Source organism: Lontra canadensis, unplaced genomic scaffold, assembly GCF_010015895.1.
Source record: "Lontra canadensis isolate GAN:19392208 unplaced genomic scaffold, GSC_riverotter_1.0 scaffold24, whole genome shotgun sequence".
NCBI classification, from domain to species: Eukaryota; Metazoa; Chordata; class Mammalia; order Carnivora; family Mustelidae; genus Lontra; species Lontra canadensis.
This window is the reverse complement of record NW_022631018.1, coordinates 16,033,210-16,054,277: the sequence shown is the minus strand read 5'-3', so window position 1 is coordinate 16,054,277 and position 21,068 is coordinate 16,033,210. Positions and strand designations below refer to the sequence as shown.

General features: G+C 46.5%; 1 protein-coding gene across 6 annotated transcripts in view; it reads right to left on the bottom strand.

Moving 5' to 3' along the window:
- PLD5 (phospholipase D family member 5) overlaps window positions 1–21,068 on the bottom strand; it is a 375,019-nt gene that overhangs the window by 20,303 nt on the left and 333,648 nt on the right. For all 6 annotated transcript variants that reach the window (XM_032862919.1, XM_032862918.1, XM_032862920.1 and 3 more), the window contains 2 exons: window positions 12,404–12,601; window positions 5,080–5,216 (listed from right to left, as the gene is read on the bottom strand). In XM_032862919.1, coding sequence (XP_032718810.1) covers window positions 5,080–5,216; window positions 12,404–12,601 — 335 coding nt within the window. The remainder of the gene's footprint in view (window positions 1–5,079; window positions 5,217–12,403; window positions 12,602–21,068) is intronic.

Below are 21,068 nucleotides of genomic sequence, written 5' to 3'. Positions count from 1 at the left end.
CTGGCCTCACAGAATGAGTTTGAAAGTGTTTCTCCTTCTTGGTATTTTGAACAAGTTTGGGGGAGGACTGGTGTTAATTCTGCTTTAAATGTTTGGAAGCCATCTGGTCCTGAGGTTTCTTGTGTTGGGAGTTTTTTTTATTACTGATTCAATCTCTTTACTCACAACTGGTCTGTTCAGATTTTCTCCATCTTCCTGTGTTAGTCTTGGTAGGTTGTGTGTTTCTAGAAATGTAGTCATTTCTTTTAGTTTACATAATTTCTTAACATATAGTTGTTCATAGTAGTCTCATAATTCTAGGTATTTCTGTAGTACCAGTTGTAATGTCTCCTCTTTCATGTTTATTTCTTTGAGCTTTCTCTTTTTTCCTTAGTCTAGCTAAAGGCTTCAATTTTGTTTTTCTTTTCAGAGACCCAGTTCTTGGTTTGTTGACACTTTCTATTGATTTGGTCTCTATTTCATTTATTATTATTATTTTTTTAAGATTTTATTTATTTGACAGATCACAAGTAGACAGAGAAGCAGGCAGAAGCAGGCTCCCTGCAGAGCAGAGAGCCCGATGTGGGGCTCGATCCCAGGACCCTGGGATCATGACCTGAGCCGAAGGCAGAGGCTTAACCCACTGAGCCACCGAGGCGCCCCTCTATTTCATTTATTTCTGCTTTGATACTTTTCTTTTTTTAGTTCCTCGTGGTGTAAAGTGAGATTATTTAAGATCTTTCTCCTTTCCCAGTGTATTTATAGTCATAAACTTTCTTCTTGGATCTACTTTTATGCATCCCATAATATTCGATATGTTGTGTTTTCAAGACAATTTTTTATTTCCCTTTTGATTTCTTCTTTGACTCAACAGTTTAGAAGTGCTTTTAGTTTCACGTATTTGTAGATCTTTTTACTGTCTTCTTGTTGATTCCTAGTTTCATATGATTGTGGTCAGAGAAGATAGTTGGTATGATTTTAACTCTCTTAAATCTGCTGATTTGTGGCCTAATATGTAATTTATCCCAGAGAACGTTCCATGTGCACTTGAGAAGAACGTGTATTCTGCTGCCGTTGGGTGTGATGTTCTGTGTGCGCCTGCTAAGTCCGTTTGTTCTAAAGCTAGGTTCAACTGCAACATCTTCTTGTTCACTTTCTGTCTGGTTGGTTTATCCGTGGCTGTTGCTGGGTATTACAGTGCCCTACAATTACCGCATTATTGTCTCTCTCTCCCTTAGGATCCCTCATTAATTGCTTAGTACGTTTTGAAGTCACAGAGTTGGCAGCAAGCCCGTACATTTCCGATCGCTCTATCTTCTTGATATACCGGCCCTTTTATCATTATATAAGGACCTTCTTTGTCTCCTGGGACCCTTTCTGGCTTAAAGTCTATTTTGTCCGATATAAGTATGGTTACACTTGCCTTCATTTCTGTTCGCTTGAGGAGTGTCATCTTGCATTCCCGCACTCTGAGCCTGTACCTGTCTCTAGAGCTGAAGTGAGTCCCCTTAGGCAGCATATTTGCTTTTTTGTCCCTCCCGCCACTCTGTGCCTTTTGACTGGTGAGTTCAATGCATTTTCACAGAGGGGGATTGCTAATAGGTAAGCATTTACTTACTACTGGCCATTTCATCTCCCGCCTTCTGGTTTTGTTTTTCTGTGTTTATTTTTCTTTCTGTTTCACTCTGCTTTTGCCAGTTGGTGGTTTTCCAGGATGATTTGGTCATTCACCCTCCTTTTTATGTTTCACATCCCTGCTCTAAATTTTTGTCATGTAGTTACAATGGGGTTTACACAAGGCATCTCATAGAAGAAAACAGTCTTTTCTCTACTGACTGCACTTTTCTTTTCACCTATCATCCTTTTGCTCCTCTCCTCCTGTACTTTCCATGTTGTGATGTTACCTCTTCCTCAGCTGTGACTTCATTCCCAGCTTTAGTAGCGAGAGTTATGTTAACGCTCTTTTCCTTTAACATACAGTTAAGAGTATAATCTACCATTCCAAAAAGGAGTTACAATATAATATTCTAATTCCAACTGCTTGTTTATCACCTTAATCGGAACTTAGTGTGCTTTCATGTTGTTGTTGTTTTTGTTTCAATTTGAAGAGCTCCCTTCAACACCTCTTGTAAGGCAGGTCTCCCAGTGGTGGTGAACGCCCTGAGCTTTTGTTTTTCTGGGAAAGCCTTTGTTTCTCCTTCACATCCGAAAGGTAACTTTGCCAGAGGGGGTTCTTGGCTGCCAGCCTACATTTTTATTGTTCCTTCACACTTTTACTGGTTTCCTTCTGAAAGATGTATTACAAGTGACTGAGGAAATAAATAATGAACCACCGCACACTGAGAACCAAATAAATAAGTGAATTGCTTAAAGAAAGAGCACCCGATGGCTAAAACAGGAAGAAGTGAAATAGGGCCTCTGGTTTTTTTACTGCAAGATCTACTTAGCCACACATCATTGTTCTGCTCTCTTCCTACTCCTTTGAAAAGTAGAAGTTACTTTTTCTTTTATTTAAAGTTTTTTTTTTTAAAGATTTTATTTATTTATTTGACAGACAGAGATCACAAGTAGATGGAGAGGCAGGCAGAGAGAGAGAGAGAGAGAGGGAAGCAGGCTCCCTGCTGAGCAGAGAGCCCGATGCGGGACTTGATCCCAGGACCCTGAGATCATGACCTGAGCCGAAGGCAGCGGCTTAACCCACTGAGCCACCCAGGTGCCCTAGAAGTTACTTCTAACATTGCTGCTAAGTGATGGTGTATATTTTTTTTACACGTTGCCAACTATTTCTACTTTGGGAGCATGTGAATTTTTCCTTTCATTTGGATGTTTAGCAGTGCGTACACCAAAAGTTAAGTCTGTAGCATATTTGATAGTATCTATTTGTTTATTCAAGTTGGAATCACTCCTGAAAGATTTCTCCAGGACAAGGAGTCAGGCTGACTTAAATATTTTTTCTTTTCTTTCTTTTTTTTTTTTTTTTACTGTAATGAAAAGGAAGTTTAATATACAGAAACGAAACAAAATTTTCTCATAGACTGGCTAGTGGTAATGTTATTCAGAAGTTGTCTTTCAAACCTGAAAGACCCAGCTTGCTTAATTTTTTTTTATACTACCGAAAAAGAATGTTTTGCCACAAATGAATAACGAACAGAGACATGTCATTGGCATGTTTATAATTATGAAATATCTAAAGCCCATTTACACTTGATAAGAAAATAGTTAAAGGTAATTAGAGTGTTTTAAAGTAAGGTAAAAGCTCATTTGGTTACGGTTGAGATTTTACTGGTCCTACTTTCAGATTGATGAGTGGGGCATTAAGTGCTTAAAGCAGTTTGTTGTTTTCCTTTGGTGAGACTGTGAAAGGAAGAAAGAGTGTAGCTCTATGTGGCTACATTGTTCTACTGCAGCACGAATAATGAAGTCATGCCACCACTCACAGAAGTAAAATGCACCAAAACAAAAAACAAACCAAATAGACATTCTCAGCTGACACAAACTTCAGTGTCTTTTCCCAGGGGGTTTCCAATTTTTTTTTTTTTCCATTCTTACATATTTAATTACAGCCTAGATGTTTGAACTATTTCTTATGTCTCTGATGACTTTTCATCAGAATCCTTGACAACAGGGGCAGGTCTTACAATATTTTAAGTATGAGAAAAGAACTCTTCTTTTACTAACAGCTGAAATGGGAGATTAATAACCCAAATGCAAAACTTCATGTGAGTTTTCCGTTCTTTATCATTCTTTTAGTTTTCTCTAACTTTTGCTTTTCCAAGATGTTTTAGGTTCTCCATGCTAACTCCCTCCCCCCAACCCCCTCCAACCATAAAGGAGCTTAATTTTGTTCCTGGGACTTCATGGGATGAAGGTTTTGTCAATCCTAAGAAATCATCCTCCATACTAACATAAGTCCATAAACTTGACCTTATTCTCCTTCCACAATAATGGAAAAATCAGGCAAAACCTATCTATTAGGTTTCAAAATCGTCCCCAGGGGGAGTTGACATCTAAAATGGTATCTGAAACCACGTACACAATAAACAAGAGGAAAATGAAAAGGAGGGCTAGAAACTGTGCACAAGTAGATGGGTAAAAACCTATGAATATTCAAGGATGTACCGCATTTTAAAGTAAAAGTGTTTTCATAGTGTCTCCAGCAGTTCTGGGAGAAACATGCTTTCGCAATCCTACAGCCATTTGCATAAGGAAGCATATTATGCCTATGCAGGGTTGGCAACTTAAAAAACATTAAAGCAATAGAGAACACGCATGCATTTTACCGCAGCAAATGGTTATTTTGAAATTGTAATTTTTCAAATTAAAAAGTCTCAGGTGGTACTCCCAGAAATGTGCCCTTTGAAAACTTTCCCTGGACGAAATGTGTTCTTTAGAACGCAAGCACCCAAATCTTTGCACTCCCAGCAAGAAAGCAAAAGCAGGAAACTTTGGGGGCAGAGCCACGCCTGTATCCATGTAAATATTCAGGGACTTACACACTGCCCCAAACAGTGATGAATTACTGAAAAAAAAAACCCTTGATTTTTAAAATGCTTTCTTCTTCATAGAGAGGAATGGATTGACTGAGAACATACATGTTCTGAGTCTCCTCCTTCTTGAAGCTGAAAGCATATGAAAGTTGAGCATTTAATGAAGACTGGCGGGACACAACAAGATGACGTCTCCTCCACAGAAGGTCTTGCCAGGCCTCCTCAGTGTCAGCATGTCCTTCAAGGATACCTGCGAACTCATCTTTAAGACGTAGTTTTTTTCTGAATCGTTTAGATTATTCCATTTATTTTTATTTTTCAAATAACGCTCAGGTTGACAACACCCCCATCTTCATTTAAAAGTCGTTCCAGCGCCTGTTAAGGTAGAGCACTGAGGAAATCTGGCAGGAGGAGACGACCCCCGAGTCCTGCAGATGGACTGAGGGAGGAGACGTGTCCTTGGCAAGATCCAAATGCAGACCGAGGAGGTCAGATGGGTAGCCACCCAAGGTGAACAGAGAGCATCTCCGGGTGCAGGCTGGCTCCCCGTGGTCCCCCATGTGTGCCTGGCCCTGGAGAATGGGCTCGAGGACGAGGCTGCGCACTCACTGACCTTTTGGTGCTGGTGCTGGAGATGGGCAGGTAGTCTGTGACCGCGATGTAGACGTACTGCTTGGCGTCATCGATCACGCTGTAGATGGCATCGATGTCAAAGCTTCTGTTCTTGGGGCAGAAGAGCTTGGGAGAATTCTGCAAAAACACACACAAAAAAACAAGCGTTTAGATTGCTTTTTGTTAGCTGGGGCTTTCTCTCTTTTGTTGCTGTTTTTTACATGTTCTAATGGAGCTTGGCTTTTGGGTCAAGTTTGCAAACCAACTTCGCAGTTCTGGATGAGATCGGACAAATATGTATGTGATCCTAGCATAGCTAGGCATGTTCAGATCTGAGTGTGCTAGGACGGGTCTTAAGGCTGTCCTTTACGTCTGTTTTGGGAGGGAATTCTAACGTTCGATACCCACACCCAAATTGGGGAGCACTCTAGCTCTAAACTTAGGGGGCTCTGGTGGACACCTTGTCAGGTAGAGCTGCAAATTTTCTCAGGCGTTACCGTGTAGTACCTATTCTATACAGATGGTAAGTGGAGGGGCATGCGTAATCCAAGGGGTGTTTTGTACCGGAAGTCTGAATACATGGTTTCTGGAACTCCCTGCTGTGGGGGCATTGGGTCTCTCATCCAAGGTTCAGGGGCTCCCCGCACCACGCTGCTGGGAATCCTCAACCCGGCTTAGGGAAGACGAAGTGGGTGTTCTAGATCCCAACCCAGAGGAATGCGGAGCGTGGGGGAGGGGGGCAGGAAAGGAGTCTGGTCAGCCCCGCCCCCACGCTGGCGTCCCTGCTCAGAAAGTCACCTTGGTAGCTGACTATCAGATGGTTTTTGATTATGTAAATGATTTTTACTTTGGAATGAGGGTGAGCTTCTAAGTCTTTGAAAAAGACTAACGCCAAAACAACAACAAACCCTCATGAATGGACATAAAATAGAAACAAACCATACCACACAAAAGCAGTAAAAAACAAAACCCAGAGCTGTCTCTCCCCCCTTCACCCAGCACACACATGGCGGTTACTCCGGCTGTCGCCGGGACACATGTTCCTGCTTTACAGCGTCTCCTGTGTCTCCCTGTCCCTCCCGCCATTTCTCCCTAGTGCTCTTTGCTGGGACTTTAACACATAATTTCCTTGTCACCATGATGTAAAAAAAAAACCAAAAAACAAAAAACAAACACACGTACCTACGTACGTGTGTCTGGGAATCCTGCCTGAACTCGTCGGAGGGTTCTATCTCTGGCCCTCTGTGCCCTGGCCTCCCGTTTCTCTGCCTCCCTCCTGGGCCAGCCACCGTGCCCCAAAGGGAAGGAACGGCCCAGCCCCCATCTGTGTGCTCTGCGTGTCAGCATTTCTGGCCCATTGGAGTCCTAGGCTTTCTCTGCGCTCCAGCTCAAGGATGAGCCCCTCCGTGGAACCCAGAGGCTCCTTTTCCTTTCTCTGGCCTCTCATAATATGATTTATCTGTGATATTAGTTAGCCTATGGCCCCTGCCTCAGCTGCTGGCAGAGACAGTCCCTGGCTGGATTTTAGGGATTGTATGCCACTCATTTTTCTGTCTCTATCAATACAGTCAATATGGAAACGACTTAATTCCCTCAGCCTGTTGGGTCTGCTTTAAATGTTAGCACCAGGGGGCCTGGGTGGCTCAGTCAGTTAAGTGGCTGCCTTTGGCTGGGGTCATGATCCCAGAGTCCTGGGATCGAGTCCCGCGTGGGGCTCGCTGCTCCGTCTGCTTCTCCCTCTGCCTCTGCTGCTCCCCCTGCTTGTACTTTCTCTGTGTGTGTCAAATAAGTAAACTAAATCTTTAAAAAAAATGTTAGCCCCAGACCAGGGCCTGAGCCAGTCCTGACACGCAGCCGGAGTCCCCTGTTTTTGTTTCGAAGTCTCCTGGATTTTCTTGTGTGTTCCCAAAACTAATTTTGGTTTCAGGGAGGAGCAAATGGAGGCGTAGTGTCCTTGGTCTCCTCACATCTGGTCGTGCGTGGTGCCATCCGGTGCTCCTGGCCCGGCTCCGGCATTTACAGCCTGCGGCGTCTGGGCGGGGTCCCTTCGACCTGCTGAGCCCCGTGGCTGAAGGGGGGTGGGTCATCACGGGACACACCCGTCTCGCTTCCGGCCTCTTCTGTGCTAGCTGGTCTTTGTTCCACCAATAGCACTCAGCGCCTGCCGCATCCTAGCGCTAGTCTGGCCACTCGGCACACATCGGTGGCCCTAATAAGTTGCTGGCTTGGTGGCGTTTATTCTAGCCCGTGACATGGGGTCATCTTCATGAGTCTGGGTGCTTCTGCACTGGCGTGTGCCCCGCTGGGCTGCATATCTCCAGCACCTGGTTATCTCCATGCCACTCCTAGCCCCTGCTATGCGGCAGTATCTGCGGGCTGAACGTGAGAGGGCTTCCTGCGTTAACCAGCGTTGCAGGCTGGAGGGACTCCCGGACCGGACCTCATTCCCAGTGGAGCTGCTTCACGTTGGCTATTTCCATCCGCTCGGGAATAGCCCTGGATGTGTACTTGCCTGCTGTGTTGCTTCCTAGGTCCCATCGCCCAACCCGATGCCTGGAGTGTGGCAGGTGTTGCATGTGTGTATTAGGGAAATGCGTGACTGTTTGTGTCAGTCCCCCCGGCCCTGGGGGCGTGGCGGTGCCTGATGGTGTATTCCAGAGTTCACTACCTTTGAACATAGTGTCTGGATATACCAATGGCTTTGAAATATTTGCTTAAGACGTAAGTGAATGAACAACCACCTGAAGAATGACTGATCTACTGGTCCGACAGAGGAAGTTAATTAGTTCCAATAATTTAATTAGAAGGCTGTTAAGTCTCCCTCTTATTGGTCCTGAATTAATTTTCTTTTTTTTTAAAGAAGATTTTATTTACTTATTTGACAGTCAGAGAGCGCAAGCAGGCTTCCTGCTGAGCAGGTAGCCGGATGTGGGGCTCGATCCCAGAACCCTGGGATCATGACCTGAGCAAAAGACAGTCGCTTACCTCAGCGAGCCACCCAGGTAGCCCCTGAATTAATTTTCTGAGCCTTGCACTGTGTACTCCTTTATTATGGGAAGGAGCAGGAAAACAATCTCTTTGTTTTGGCTCTGTGATGACCTTTTACCACTCCAGTTCTCTTCTGCACCTGCATCTAGGCAATATGTTGCTCTCTCGGATCAATTAGTGCCTTAAACATGCACATAACTTGCTTTGTATAGTCTTTAAATACTCGCCTTAGCAGGCTTCTGATTTATTTCACAACTGTTTCCTGGTTTGTAAAGAGTCCACACTCCATCCCAAGAATATTTAAGTTAAAATATATTAAACACAAAAAGCTGGCCCCATGGAAGGGAGAAAATATTTGCAAACTGTATATGTGGAATGTATAGGAACACTCACCACTCAATAATAAAAATCCAAGTAAAGTGGGCAAAGGATTGGAAAGACATGTCTCAGAAAAGATGAACAAAGGGCCAACGAACACATTAAAATATACAAGTAAAAACCACAGGGACATACCATTTCACACCCACACATCCACCAGGCGGGGTGAAATAAAATCGAAAATAACAGGCATTGGGAAAGATGTGGAGACACGGGAGCTGTCATTTGTTGCTGGTGGAATCGTCAATTGGGGCAGCCAGTTTGGAGAACGGTTTGTCAGTCTCAGAGTGTGCCGCACACAGCTATCACATTACCCACGGTACTTCTCCTGAGTCTACACCCCAAGACACTGGAAACGGGTGTTCCAATAAAACCTTGTACATAAAGCTTCACACCAGCACTCTTCACAGGAGCCAGAAGACAGAAACTCCTCAATATTCATCAGTTGATGGATGAATGAACTAAATGTGGTACCTGGAATATTATTTGACCATAAAAAAGGAGGGATGTACTGATTCATGTTGTAACATTAATAGACTTTGAAAGGAGTCAATTACGAAAGACAACACACTGCTGGGTGCCTGGGTGGCTCAGTTAGTGAAGTGTCAACTCTTGATTCTGGCTGAGGTCATGATCTCAGGGTCATAAGACTGAGCCCCATGTTGGGCTCTGGGCTCAGTGGGGCGTCTGCAAGAGTCTGTCTCCCTTTTTCTCTGCTCCCTCCTGTGCTCTCTCGCAAACAAATAAATCTTAAAAAAAAAAAAAAAGACTATATCCTGTCTTATTCCACTAATATGAAATGCTAGAGAGAGGAGAACCCTAAGAGACAGGCAGTAGAGGAGTGGTTGCCAGGGCCTGGGGGAAGAGGACTATGGAGAGTGACCCCAGTGGGTGTGGTGTTTGTGGTGATGACAATATTCAAAATGAGCCAGTGGATATGTAAACACAGCTCTGGCCACACTAAAACCCACTGAATCATATACCTGGAAAGGGTGAATTTCATGGAATATAAAGCATCTCTCCACAAAGTTATTCAAATGTAGTTAACAACGAAGTAGGGGAATAGAGCAGGGTATTTTTCACAGCACCATATTCTGCTTAATGTCTGCGCTCACTCACTAAACGCATCTCAGTCTGCAGGACTGGATGGGTGAATGAAACCGTAACGAGAAATGAGATCTGTCTAGCACCCAGATCCGTAACAACAGACTTTGAGGGGCACCTAGGTGGTTCCATCGGTTAAGCGTCTGCCATAGGCTCACGGTCCTGGGATCAAGTCCCACAGTGGGCTCCCTGCTCATGCTGTCTTTCACAAATAAAATCTTAAAAAGAACAGACCTTGAACCAACTAGTCTTGATCTTGGAAAGCAAATTTATAATCTCAAAGGTTCTAAAGAGAAATCTACAAGATAAGACCAAAATGCAGTTAACTATGGTTCCTGTTTCTGATTTCAATGGGGAATGTAAATAAATCCAAACCATGTGGCTCCGAGTGGTTAGAGATCACAGAGTGAAATCTCACCAGGCCTCTCCTTGTGTTCCATGAGAAAATTAGAAATAATCCACGTTTATATCATAACTTAAAATTTATATAACATCCTAAGTTATTAATCATCCCAAATCTAATTTGGGGAATGGTAATTCTTAAGGTCTTCAATAATATTTGTGTGTGCGTGTGTTAACTTAGTCTTGGAACTGTGTGAGATTATAAAATTATACTATTTTAGGGGCACCTGGGTGGCTCAGTGGGTTAAAGCCTCTGCCTTCAGCTCAGGTCATGATCCCAGGATCCTGGGATTGAACCCTGGGATCAGGCTCTCTGCTCAAGCAGGGAGCCCTGCTTTCCCCCACCTCTGCCTACTTGTGATCTCTGTCAAATAAATAAATCTTTTAAAAAAAATACTATTTTAAGATATTTTATAACAAATGCTTTGAATTTCAATAAGTTTGCCTTGACATTTGTTTGGCATGTATTACTCAGAAAATTATATACATCCTAGAACTTTTTATTAAAATTACTACTAATAAAACCAATCCCACATTTATTGTTGCTTTTAGGGAGCTGTAAGTAATGTGCTGGGAATAGCAATGATGAAGATGGCCCTGTATATGGCCTTTGGAGCCTTTCAAATAGTGGGAGCGATGATCAATAAACCAACAGTTATGAGAATGTGATAAATGCTACATTAGGGGTGAGATCAAAGAGCTTTGGGCAAATGTTACCAATTCCAGTGGTGGGGAGGTCTGACTTTATTTTTTACCTGTAAGATTTTATGTCTCTGCAAAAACCGTGTTCAATTAACATCCGTCCGACTGGAATTCAAAGGTAGGCTTGATATTAATGGGAAATAGAAGATAAAGTAATAATATGAAAAATGAAAGCAGAGGCATTATACAGTTTAAAAGGTTATTCCTGAAGGCATATTTAAAAACTCTATTTATTTTGGGGCAAATCATTTAATAAAAAGCAACTGGCAAATCTGCCCTAGAATACAACAAAGGCCTTCGTTTTAGTAGATTTTATTAAGGGTCTGGCCTGGTAACTTTGGGATCAATAAGCGGGGACTCCCCCAGCTTTTTAAGAGTCAGAATATAAATGTACACAAAACTCACATCCACCTGGCTCTAAGATTCAACATCCAGCAACTGTCTGAAATCTGCTGAGAATTCACCTATCCCTTGCTGCTTCCCATCTGCTGTATGGGCTGAGCAAATGTCCCTTGGGCTGCCATGTCACCCTGTCACCTTCTGGATTCAGGGTTCCCTGAATTCCCAATTTCCTATTGCTAGTCGTCTACAAATTCAGAATCAGAGCTGACCTTCCCGCCTTACAGGGTTGTCTTGAGCGGAAATGAAACCAAAGACATGAAATAATTAGGCTCGTAGAACGTCCCATGCAATACGCTACGTGCGACTGCATTGTGGTCTGCGGCATATTTTTTAAAGAAAAGGTTTTTTTTAGCTTGGTTTGATGAAAGTCTTGCGGTCTGTGTTCTGCTATTTGTATTTATATGAGTTTGTTAAGACAAAAAAACACCCTCTTTTGTCTCAGTTGCTACCTGGCTAAATTTTCAGACTGTGCTTTGGGTTTGATCCGCAAAAAGGATGATGAGCGTGTTGAATTAGGAGCATGGTTTTAAGCAGTTTATCTGAGCACTTGGATGAGCTGTGGAGCCTGCTTCAAAACAAAATTCTAAAGTCTCACCCCAGTCCAGTGCTTCGATCCTAGGTAGGAGCAGGGGGCTCTACATTTGCATTTTAAGCAGACTCCCCAGCCAGTCCTTTTTTTTTTTTTTTTTTTTTTTTAAAGGTATTTCTGTGACAGAGACACAGCGAGGGGGGTGGGGGAGTTGAGGGGAGAAGCAGGTTCTCCACTGAGGAGGGAGCCCGATGCAGGGCTCGATCCCAGGACCCTGAGATCATGACCTGAGATGGAGGCAGACATCTAAATGACTGAGCCACCCAGGTGCCCCTGCCCCAGCCAGTCCTTAATTAAAGACTGGGGAGCAGGGCTGTAGGCACAGAGTCACACTGTCCATTCCCAGTGACACTGTGGGGCAGCTGTGGTGGGTGGGGGGTGGATGTGGAGGATGGGTGGTGGTTTTCAGTGTAGTCAGGGGCCGGAGGCTGTGCCGTGCCCTGCCCTCAGCTTCAGTGACGTAAAGTACACACAGCTCTCCTTTTATCTGTGTTACACAATGGGGTTCCCTCAGGCTCCTTTCATCAAAGGAGGGTTCCGTAGCTAGAGCGGAGGAGCATGGTGACCGCGGGAGCTAGGAATGAGCATTAACCTTCATCACTGTTCCCCTCACTGGGGACAGCCGAGTCTGATAGCACATATCTTACCTCTTCGAGGGATGGGACAGAACTGATGTGGAGAATTCGGGATGGCCCGGCCCCGGATCATACTTGAACATTCCAGCTCGGGAGGAAGGAGGAGCGGGAGGGCAAGGACTCACCGACACAAAGGCTTGAGATTTGGTTTCGTTCAACTGAAGCTGCAACTTCTTCTCGTTGTCGTAGACGCCATAGAGCCTCTTGGACCAGGTCTGAGGCACTCTGTTCTTGAATTTTAACGAGCTGTACAGAGCGAATATCCTTTGTAAGTCCAGGACCAGGCAGCTGCAGTTGTAGAAGATGACCCCGAGCTCTTTCATCTGTGGGATTAAAACAGAGAGAGCATCGATGCCGCGTACAACAGATGGTGTCCGTTTCAGAGGAAAAAGACGGGCAAGAGTGCGGTCCTGGGGACTTCGTCTCCTGCGGCTGTTACACAGAAGCGTGTGGATACAGTCACAGTCTGGGATATAGAAGTGATGCCGTATAAAAGTGCTTCAATATTTAAGGAGAACTGTGGCCTGCTATTTTGCATTGGGGATCTTATAATTTTTTCCATATTCACTTCCATTTTTATTTATTTCAGAGAGAGAGTGTGTGTGTAAGCATGAGCAGGGAGAGGGGCAGAGGGAGAAGCAGACTCCCCGCTGAGCAGGGAGCCTGATACGGGGCTGGATCCCAGGACCCTGGGATGGTGACCTGAACCGAAGGCAAACACATAACTGACTGAGCCACCCAGGTGCCCCTGCCTCCATTTTCCATACCAGATCTTCAGGGTCATTTTCTTAGAATATTTTTTCCCGTATGAATCCTTACATCACCCAGCAATATAAAGGTAGGGTTTTAAGGGCAGCTTCACGGAATGATTTAGATCATGGATTCTGAAGTCATGATAAGGAAAATCTGTGTTCTGAGGTGGTATGACCAATCGGGCAGGGGAATCCCAGTTCCGGCCCCAGGGCCATTCCTTGTTCTCTGCCACCCACCCCGCGGGCCGAGGCCGCCAGAGTGGCACAGATATGGAAGTCAAAGTGTATAAACTACCCCCTTGGTGCTCGGGTCTCACACCTTGAGAGATTACTCTCTCCCGGGCCCACCGCCGTGAAATGAACCTCCGGTCCTCCAAGATCTCTGAAGGCTGCTTGGCTTTTTTTGGGCCAGGACCCAGGGCAGGTTCGCAACACGTGGCTCCCACGCCAGCACCATCGCGGCCACCAGTTTGCGGCGGCGACGCACGAAGGTCGTAAAGGAGAAGGCGCGCTGCCTGCTTTCCGGCAGCCTCCCGTGCGGGGCGCACTGGGCCGCTCCGCCGGTCCCGCCCGGACTCACAGGAGACTTGGCAGGTGAAGACCTGGTTGCGACGTCGGGGTGGAAGGGGAGACTGATCTCCTCCCAGACACCTCCCAGAGGTCTCACAGGTAGGGACTCGGGGGGGGGGGGGGGTCCCCCCGGGGGGGGAACCCCCCCCCCCCCCCCCCGGGGGGGGGGCGGGGGGGGGGGCCGGGGGGGGGGGGGGGGGTTCCCCCCGGGACGGGAACACCCCCCCCCCCCCCCCAGAGGGGGGACAGGAAAGAACTTCCCAAAGGAAAGGAATTGCACAGGTCAGGGCCTGGGGGCAGGAACTGTAAGAACTTCGGTGTGAAAGCGCGAGCGGATGTGCAGTTTGACCTGGCGGGTCAGGCGGCCCGAGTCCGTGGCTCCACAGGCGGCACCCTTAGGGCCCCCAGAAGTCTACGGAGTCCGAGTGGGCCCTGACCTGCTCCGGGGTGACCTCATAAGATCTAAAGTGAGCCCTTGGGGCGCCAATCTGGGCTTTATATGGACTCGCTATGGCCCAGAAGCATGCAGATCTCCTCCAGGAGGGCGGACAGGCGGGCCTGTGCCTGGTCTCTGCTCTGCAGGGACACCCACCCTTTGTCTCTGCGCTGGCGACACACGGGAACATCACTATGGGACCAAGGCAGAGTCAAACTACAGTCCGTAGGATCAAAATCTGAGAAAGGGGTTTTCAAAACACTATGGAGTTAAAATGCATCCTGGCAAACTGAGAACCCTATTTGAGTTAGAATGACCCACCTTCAATGCTGGATGGCCTTCAAAAGGGAAATTAGCTGTCCCAGAGACTCATCGGGTTTGGCTCGTTGTAACAGGAACGCCAAAACACCCAGACCAATTTCTGTACATTGACTCCTGGCTAGGACTTGCCCAGACCCTACCCCCTGGGTGCCATTCGCTTGCAATAGGCAGGGATGGGCCTATTGCCCTGATCTTAATCACCTCATCCAAGTGGCCCCAAAACACTGACAGAAGCCCCAGCCAGAGATCCCAAGGCTAAAATCGATCCTGTCCCCTCTGTATGCACCCCCAAGGCCGTCTACACCTGGCCTCCTCTTGTGCCACACACTCCACCACCATCAGCTGCCCCGGCGCCCCAGGCCCAGAGGATCTACTTTCTCTAAGACTAGCAGCCAGGTTGTTTCCCAGGCCAGACCAAGCGCCCTCCAAATGCTGGTACAAGAAAAGCAAGAACTGGAGCGGCACCATAAAGACACGACAGTCCAGCCCGGCCCTTCCATGATGTATTATCAACCTTTCTCCATCACCGACCCGTTCAAGTGGACACACAAGCCCACCTGTTCATTCTGGGAAAGGGTTTCCAGGGTGGTCCTGTTGACAGGTCTATAGAGTGGGAGGCCCCAACCACCAAATGGGGGAAACCCAGAACCCCTTTGGCCAGGGATCAATGTGCCTACTGTAAAGAAAAGGGGCATTAAAATAAAGTATGTCTCAACCGGAGAAAGGCTCCCTGAAAAAGGGGGACCTCCTAGGCCTTGCAGAAATAGACTGAGGGGAACCAGGCTCTCTCCTCCTTGGCCTCCATGAGCTCATGGTCAGAATAAAAATGGGCCAACCAGTAACTTTTATGGTTGATACTGGGGCCGAGCACTCTCTTGTCACCTCCCCAATGGCCCCATTCAGCAAGAGGACTGCGATCATCCTTGGGGCTACGAGGACACTTGCAATTTGCCAGGCTCGTCAGTGTAAACTCAGGGGCCACCAGGTCCAACATGAGTTCCTCTATATGTATTGCCCTGTCCCCCTCCTGGGCTGAGGCATACTCTCCAAGCTTGGGGTTCAGATAACCTTTTAGCCCACCGGGCACACCAGCCTCTGAATGAACCCAGGGCAAGAGGAGACAGGGTCTCTGGTACTAGCAATTACCACACCAAGGGAAAAAGAATGGAGGCTATTCTGTGCCCAGGCTGAGCCAAATGGCCTGCCGGATTTCAGGTTCACTTCCTTTCAGTATGGAAAGGTACTTCAGAAAGATATTTCCTTTCAGTATGATCTAAAGAAAACCCACCTGGACTAGCCTAGAATCGGGCCCCTATCATTGTTGAACTGATCCCGAAAGCCCAACCCCAGAGGCAAAGGCAGTATCCCCTCCCACAAGAAGCTAATGTTGGCATTCAAGAACACCTGGCCGGACTTAAAAAGCAGGTATCCTGATTGAGTGCCAGTCGGCCTGGCATACCCCACTCCCGCCAATCAAGAAGCCAGGAGGGGATATCAACCAGGTCAAGACCTCTGCCCATCAACAAGGTGGCCACTTCCCTGCACCCAGTTGTCCCAAATGCATGTGCCCTCCTCTAGGATGTGGCTGACCACCTCGCCAGTGACTGCACACAAGGCACAAAGGATCGCCTACAGCTCCTGTCAAACTCAGGATATCGAATCTCAGGGAGGAAGACCTAAATCTGCCAACAACAGGTCTGATACCTCGGTTTCCTCCTCACCCAAGAGAAGAGAAAACTAGGGCCAGAGAAAGAAAGCCACCATCTCTTTGCCACAGCCCCAGAAAAGGGCCTACGAGAATTCCTGGGGCCTGCAGGATTCTGCCGCATCCAGATTCCTGGGTTCTCAGCAATAACAAGACCCCTCCATGATCTCTTAGAGGGACCACATCGAAAACCCCCCTGCATGGACTGAGAAAGCAGAAGCTGCCCTGGGCGGGCTCTAGCCCTAGGCCTACCAAATATAGAAAAACCCTTCAATCTCGTTTTACATAAAAAAAAGATAGCGCTCAGGGTACTTACCCAAACAGTTGGGCCTTGACAATGGCCAGCTGCATATCTGTCAAAGAGACCTGACTCTGTGGCAGCAGGATGGCACCCGCGCCTCAGGGCGCTGGCAGCCACAGTCCTACTCATTAAGGAGGCAGACAGGCTCACCCTGGGACAAGAACTTAACACCCAGGTCCATCATGAAGTTACGTCCCTTATGAACACACAGGGCACCACTTCCTTTCCAGCTCCCGGCTATCACGGTACCAAGGGCTCCTCTGCGAGAATCCATGGGTCCCCCTCGGAACAGTAAGGACATTAAACCCAGCAACCCCTCTCCCCACGGAAGAGGGGTAACTAGACCATGACTGCTCTGAGGTAATTGATAAAGTCTATGTGAGCCGTCCAGACTTACAGGACTAAACCATAAAGAATCCAGAGCTCACGCTGTTCAGCAATGGCAGCAATTACCACAAGATGGTGCCTGGAAAGCGGGTTATGCAGTGACCATGACCACTGAAGTCCTAGAAGCTAAGGCATTACCAGCTGGACGGTCAGCACAACAGGCTGAACTATACGCCTTAGTCCGAGCCCTCACCCTCAGTGAAGGCAAGCGGGTCACCATCCACACGGACTCTGGGTACATCTTCCCTACTGTGCGTCTACAGGGGACCATCTATGAGGAGAGGGGCTTCCTAACTGGTGCAGAAAAAGCTATCAAAAACAAAGAAGAGATACTAAAACTCCTTGAAGCCATCTGGCTTCCAAGAGAAGCAGCAATCCTGTACTATAAGGGACCCCAGAAAGGAGACAACCCTATAGCATGGGGAAATCATCTGGCAAATGAGGCTGCCAAGACTGCAGCCAGTAAGGACACAGAGCTCCTTCCCTCACCATGGCCCTGACACCCCCAGAAGTCCCTCTGCTCAGTTACACTAAGAAGAAAAAAATGGGCCATGGCTGAGGAGCCACCCTGACTAAAAAGGGGTGATGGGTGATGCTAGACGGGCACATCCTCATCCCAACAGCAACAGGAGGGCATCTAGTCAAAATACCACTGACTCACCCACCTGGGAAAAACTGTATTAGAGGCCCTTCTCCAGAAGCATGACTGCATCTGCCAGCTGCCAGCACTGTGCTAAGCAACCAGTGAGTGGTGTGTAACATGTGCTAAAAAATAATGCCCAGCCTGCTCTGCGGGCCCCCCCCCAGGGGGATGGGAGTTACCCCTTTCAAAGAGCTAAAAATAGACTTCGCAGCTGTGCAGCAGAGCAGGGGTTCAGATGTCTCCTAGTAATAGTATACACATTACTGATGAAAACTCTCAAAGTATAGGGATAGAGGGAACATTCCTCAACTTCAAAAAATTGATCTATGAAAAACTCACAGTGAATATCATTCTCAATGGGGAAAAGCTGACAGTCTTCCCATTGAGATGAGGAACACAAGGATGCCCACTCTCACCACTGTTGTTCAACATAGTACTAGAAGTCCTAGCAACAGCAATCAGACAACAAAAAGAAATAAAATGTATTCAAATTGGCAAAGAAGTCAAACTCTCTCTCTTCGCAGAAGACATGATCCTTTATATGGAAAAGCCCAAAGACTCTAGCCCCAAACTACTAGAACTCATACAGCAATTCAGTAATGTGGCAGGATACAAAATCAATATGCAGAAATTAGTTGCTTTCTTATACACTAACAATAAAAATATAGAAAGGGAAATTAGACAATTGATTCCATTTACTATAGCACCAAGAACCATAAGATACCTTGGAATAAACCTAACCAAAGAGATAAAGGATCTGTACTCCAGGAACTAAGGAACACTCATGAAAGAAACTGAAGACACAAAAAGATGGAAAAGCATTCCATGCTCATGGATCAGAAGAATAAACATTGTTAAAATGTCTATACTGCCCAAAGCAATCTATACTTTCAATGCCATCCTGATCAAATTTCCACCAGCATTATTCAAAGAGCTGGAACAAACAATCCTAAAATGTGTATGGAACCAGAAGAGACCCTGAATCGCTAAGGAAATGTTGAAAAAGAAAAACAAACCTGGCATCATGTTGCCCGATTTTAAGCTTTACTACAAAGACGGCATAGTACTGGCACAAAAACAGACACATAGACCAGTGGAACAGAGTAGAGAATCCAGGTATGGACCCGCAACTCTATGGTCAAATAATCAACAAAGCAGGAAAAAATATCCAGTGGAGAAAAGACAGTCTCTTCAATAAATGGTGCTGGGAAAATTGGACAGCTATGTAGAGAAGAATGAAACTTGACCATTCTCTTACACCATACACAAAAATAAACTCAAAATGGATGAAAGACCTCAACGTGAGGCAGGAATCTATCAAAATCCCAGAGGAGAACATAGGCAGTAACCTCTTCAACACTGGCCACAGCAACTTTCAAGACATGTCTCCAAAGGCAAAGGAAACAAAAGTGAAAATGAACTTTTGGGACTTCAGCAAGGTAAAAAGCTTCTGCACAGCAAAGGAAACAGTCAACAAAACAGAGAGGCAATCCACAGAATGGGAGAAGATATTCACAAATGACACTACAGATCAAAGGCTGATATCCAAGATCTATAAAGAACTCCTCAAACTCAACACCCAAAAAACATAATCACGTCAAAAAATGGGCAGAAGACATGAACAGACACTTCTCCAAAGAAGACATACACATGGATAACAAACACATGAAAAAATGTTCATCATCATGAGCTATCAGGAAGATTCAAATCAAAACCACACTGAGATACCACCTTACACCTTAGTAAAGCTTAAAATCGGGCAACATGATGCCAGGTTTGTTTTTCTTTTTCAACATTTCCTTAGCGATTCAGGGTCTCTTCTGGTTCCATACACATTTTAGGATTGTTTGTTAGAATGGCCAAAATTAACAAGGTAAGAAACAACAAGTGTTGGAGAGGATGTGGATAAAGGGGAACCCTCTTACACTGTTGGTGGGAATGCAAGCTAGTACAGCCACTCTGGAAAACAGTGTGGAGATTCCTTAAGAAATTAAAAATAGAGCTACCGTATGACCCTGCAATTGCACAACTGGGTATTTATCCCCAAAGGTACAGATGTAGTGAAAAGGGCCATCTGTACCCCAATGTTCATAGCAGCAATGGCCACAGGAGCCAAACTGTGGAAGGAGCTGAGATGCCCTTCAGCAGATGAATGGATATATATATACAATGGAGTATTATGCCTCCATCAGAAAGGATGAATGCCCAACTTTTGTATCAACATGGACGGGACTGGAGGAGATTATGCTGAGTGAAATAAGTCGAGCAGAGAAAGTCAATTATCATATGGTTTCACTTACTTGTGCAGCATAAGGAATAACACGGAGGACGTGAGGAGATGGGGAGGAAAAGTGAATTGGGGGAAATCAGAGGGGGAGACAAACCATGAGAGACTGTGGACTCTGAGAAACAAACTAAGGGTTTTGGTGGGGAGGGAGTGGGGGGTTGGGTGAGCCTGGTGGTGGGGATTAAGGAGGGCACGGATTGCATGGAGCACTGGGTGTGAGGCATGAACAATGAATGCTGGAACACTGAAAAAATAAAATTAAAATTTTAAAAAATAGCATACACATTCTCTGGATGGGTCGAAGCCTTCCCGAACAGGATAGAGTGAAGCCAGGAAGGAGCCAAAGTTCTCTTATGGGAGATTATGCCCCAGTTCAGCCCGCCATTAACAATCCACGGTAACGATGGGCCCGCATTTGTACCAGATGCTGCACAGGTCTTAACCAAGTCTCTCAACATCATTTGGGGGCTGCACACTGCCTTCCGGCCCCAAAGCTCAGGGAAAGTAAAGTGAATGAATCGTACCCTCAAGGGAACTTTAGCAAAGTTTTGTCGGGAGACTAGCCTCCCAAGGCCAGATTTGCCACCCCTGACCCTCCTGCATGCCCACTGCATACCCGGGACGCTAAGTTAATCCCCTTTCGAATTAGTGTATGGGCCAGCTCCCCTGTGCCTGGGAAGTCTTCCAGGAAACTTACATCAGATTGGAAAAAAAGAAATAAAAAAACAACTTCAGGCCTGGGGGCCACCCTAAATAAATGACAAAGTCGCACCACTGTGAGGCCCCAGTCTCCTCAGGGTCCCAGGTGCGCATGCCTTCCAGGCAGGAGACTCAGTGTAGGTCAAAGACTGGAAGAGGGACCCCCTCAAACCACAGTGGACAGGGCCTCACTCTGTTCTAACCACCCCTACTGCCTTTAAGGTCTCCTGTGTCACCTGTGGGTCCACCGATCCAGAGTGAAAAAAAGCCCATCACTCAGACAAAAAGCCAGAGCAATGGCAAGTCAGCCAAACCCCACACACCCACTCCAGCTTCGCCTCCGACGAGACCCCACCGACTAAGGGACACCTGCTTGCTGTCCTCCCTAGTTCTCACCGGCACGATATCCATCATCTTACGGGTCAGACTCGACTCTGTTGCCCCTTCTGGCTGGACTTTCCCCCAGAGACTTGCCATTACTGTTGTTGCTTGGGTGACCACAGGGTGCTGTACTATACTTCCTTGTCCACAGTTTCGATCTGCTGTCCAGCTAGCTGCGATGGCGCCCTCTAACTAAGCCGGGGACCCTCTACTTTTGCTGGCCCTCTGCCGTCTACTCCTAAGTGCATTTCACTATGGTCTTTCTGAGCCCAGTCAGTCCTGGTCTTCTGCTGCCTGGGGTGTTGTTC